We start from the raw sequence: 4,074 nt of genomic DNA, 5'->3' as shown, positions 1-4,074 counted from the left end.
TTATAAAAGCCTAACTAAAACCTCCCAATCAAATTATCATTATTATTACAAGTAGAACATCCCCAACCAAAAAAAAAAAGTAAACTTGCTTTTGCTTAGTTAGCCACCCAATTAATTAAAATGGAGCAACCACAATGCAACGTTGATCAATTTGAGGACTCGCAACAATCGCCCGAACCCTTAACGGGCGGGCCCCATTTGAGTAAAATCCAAGGGTCGGGTACAAGACATCCGGTGTACCGTGGGGTTCGAAAGCGGCGTTGGGGGAAATGGGTATCGGAGATCCGGGAACCCAAGAAAAAGAATCGAATATGGCTCGGGTCATTCCCGTTACCCGAAATGGCAGCCCGGGCTTATGATGTTGCGGCCCATTGCTTAAAGGGCTGTAAGGCACAACTTAATTTCCCTGATGAAATTGAATTTTTGCCCCGGCCCGCTTCCAATTCGGCTAGGGATATTCAAGCTGCTGCAGCAAAGGCGGCAAATGCAGTTGGACTAGGACATGTGGATGAAGGGGAACCGTCTGATCTCTATGATCAACATGATGATCATGATGATGATGATTTTTGGAGAGAAATTGATCTTCCGGAATTGTTGGAAACAGAGCAAGGAGGCTATTTTATAGATTTCTATAATACTTCATTTGGTGATTTATATTTGTAGGTAAGTCTATGAAATGGTAATCATCTATGTCAAGTAAAATATTTTTTGTTCATTTTTTAAATTTTAAATGTATAAACATATTTTGGTTCATAAATTTCATAGTGGTAGCGCTTCCCTTGATTTTCATGATAAATTTGTTGTATAGTTATTGTTGTTATTATTATTATTATTATTAACTTTTAAATTATATAGTGTTATTATAAGTATTTTTGTTATTTACTTTTTAAAATGTTAATGGATGTAATTAAATTGTATACTCCATTAATATATGTTGTAATAAGTTGTATATTGATGATCAATAATCATGAATTTAATAAGATTTCATTGGGAATAATTTTGAGAAATGAATAAGTAATTAAATTTGAGTTGATTACTACTATTTTTATGATGTATTTGATTGGATTATATAATAATACCAATATTCTTGTTTTAATCATGTGTGAAGAGCAATTTAATTGTGCATTCTTGAAAAAAAAATATTTCTATGTTTCATATATGTAATTTTCTTGTAATTTAACTTTTTGTTTTAATACAAGTTCAATTAATTAAGATAAAAATTATTGGACAAAAGATTTTTTGTAAATGAAGTAAAAGAAATATTAGAATTATGGATGAATATCGGAAGCAAGATATATGTTAAGAACTACGTAAAATTGAGTTGAGTGTAGTAAAAAAACGATATAAAAATGTTAATATATTTTAAAATTGAAGGAAAAATAGAATCTTAATACGAAATTAAATAAAATCTTAATACGTAAAATTGAAGGAAAAATAAAAGCAAGATATAACTTGTTCATGTGTTAAAATTAAATGGGTAGGTTGGTATTTAGGTGATATATAGCCACTGAAAAAAATAAAAGAATCCTAATACGAAAAAATTGTCCCAAATGAAATCAGCAATAGAACACAATTAGAATCCCCTGCCACAATGTGCTCGTTCTACCACTTTATATGCTTGTTCGATTACATATCTTTGCATGAGAATGCTACCGATGTTGTCTCGACATGGCGGCCTTGTCCTGTCCCTTCTCTTCCCTTCTTTCAATCCCTTAATTTAAGTCTCAAATTAAACTTAAATTAGTTTCAATAATATTGTTGAACCAATACGTTCAAAAGCTTAAAAATTTGAAAGAAAAATAATTTTTCTCTTTCTCTCTATTTATTTTTCTTTAACAAACAAGAGAAATCCTTCTTATCATCCTTATTTTTTCTGACCCTTCTCTTTATCCACTTAAATTAACATTCAAACATAATGTTAATGATAATTTTAATAACTAATGGAATATATATTTTCAATATTATTACAAATTTTCTTTAGAACACAAAAGTGAGATTTTTATAATTTTTGAGAAAATTATTGGGGAAAATATAAAAATATCCATTCCTGTCAAGGAACCAACTCAACCAAAAGCTTAAGCTGATGGTTGAGGCCCCAAGAAATGTTATATACTCTAACACGCCCCCTCACACGAGACCCCATTGGGCTAGAAGTGTAGATGCGCATGGCGCTGAATATTCCACTTTAAATGAGGGGTGGTTGAGATTCGAACCCGTGACCTCTCACGTTGGCTCTGATACCATGTCAAGGAACCAACTCAACCAAAAGCATGTTATATACTCTAACAATTCCAATAAAGTTTGTAGAATTTAATTAATACAAATACATGCTCTATGCTAAGTTTTTCTAGTGGTTAAGATTTCTTTTCACTCATTTACACAAGTTAGTTAGCGTAATGGAGTTAAAAGTTTTATGAGGTTGATATAACATTGACGACCTCGCAACCACTAATCCATTCAATGATTCAAAAACCGCTTAGAAAACGTGGAAACTTAGGGTATGTTTGGGAGTATTATTTTAATTTTCAGCTTTTTGTTTTTTCTTTTTATATTTAAAATTATATAATATATGTTATTTAATGAATTCAAAATTAGTTAATTTTTTTTTTGGAATATGATTATGTTGAAAATTGTTAATTTAAAAGTAAAAATCATTTTTGCTAATTTTCTTTTTAAATTTTCATAAAAAACTAAAACTGAAAAGAAAAGTAATGAACATGCACATATCATGGCCAATAATAGGTAATGTTGCTTATTGTTACTATATCTTATTATCAGGGTCTATATTAAGAGGTGGTTTGAACAACAACAAGCAGATTCGTTTTATTGCAAACTTTCTTGTTATTAATGTAAATTAGGAGAGCTGATTTTATTGTAAATATAATGCAAATACAAATTAAATAAACCGATTTGTATTTCTCTTGTGTGGATGACAATGGAACTCCTTGCTTTGTAAATCACCAAATGGACACCATGAAGATAAGGTTGCGACAATCAAAGAAATCGCTCGGAAACTTGATATGAGTAGAAGGCGTTCATGCACTTTCCTATTGTGATATTTCTCCCACAATGATGCTTGGGATGATAAATGAAATTCACGATGAGATACAATCTACACAACAAAATCCTAGCACAAGGAAATTGCAATAGTAAATACAAGTGTTGTAGTGAATTATGAATTTTAATGATATTAAGAGTTAATTACTCTCTCAATATTATCTCATGAAAGGAAGAACAAGAATAAGAGTATTCTTAAGAAAGAAATCATAAATGATATGAAATTGGAATTGAATGTTCCTAGGCATGCAACCTCTATTTATAGAGCTATGCATAAAATAATACCTCCTTTTGAAACAAAAGTGTTTCACCAAACAAAGCTTATGAATCAAAGTAATGTCCCACCAAGCAAAGCTTATGAATCAAAATAATGTTTCACCAAGCAAAGCTTATGAATCAAAGTAATGTTTTACCAAACAAAAAACTTATGAATCAAAGTAATGATTCATCAAATTCTTTGAGGCATTTAATTTGGACTTATAATATATTTATTTAAATTCCAGTACTATACTAAGTAAGTAGTATATACAAATCTAGGTTTATATACTCTAAATGTTCAACAAATTTAGCATATGTTCTAGTGATTGTAAAATTATGCATATTTTTCAATTATATATGTTTTCAATTGTATATGATGGGTGCTTTATCTATTTAATTACATAAAGCTCCTAAAAAAAATTTTTTAACGATAAAAAAGAGTTACTCTCTTTTTTGGGCAATTAAAGTTGGGATATATTACCCAGAAAAAATGTGAAAGTATAAAGCATGCCCCTTTTCTAGTACTAGAGTCCATTTTCTAAATATTACTGCAAAAGTTTTACACGAATTCTTAAGAAAGACGATTTCTAAAAGAAACCATCTCTAACTGGGTCGATTTACAAAAAATGTAGAGTTAAAATACACATTGAATTTTAATGGATTGAGTTTGAGAGACAACTCTCAAACCGGCTGAAGTTTTACCGCCTAAAAACTAAAAATTACAGTAAATAACCTCAGTGTTAGGTTTAATAAAAATTT

General features: G+C 30.0%; 1 protein-coding gene across 1 annotated transcript; it reads left to right on the top strand.

The window, feature by feature from the left end:
• LOC130809634 (ethylene-responsive transcription factor ERF023-like) lies at positions 1–790 on the top strand. The gene has a single exon (XM_057675370.1). The coding sequence runs from the start codon at positions 121–123 to the stop codon at positions 661–663; it is 543 nt and encodes a 180-aa protein (XP_057531353.1). The 5' UTR covers positions 1–120; the 3' UTR covers positions 664–790.
• Positions 791–4,074: the final 3,284 nt, after the last annotated feature.

Source organism: Amaranthus tricolor, chromosome 4, assembly GCF_026212465.1.
Source record: "Amaranthus tricolor cultivar Red isolate AtriRed21 chromosome 4, ASM2621246v1, whole genome shotgun sequence".
In the NCBI taxonomy this organism is placed as follows: Eukaryota; Viridiplantae; Streptophyta; class Magnoliopsida; order Caryophyllales; family Amaranthaceae; genus Amaranthus; species Amaranthus tricolor.
This window is presented reverse-complemented; position numbering and strand designations above follow the sequence as displayed.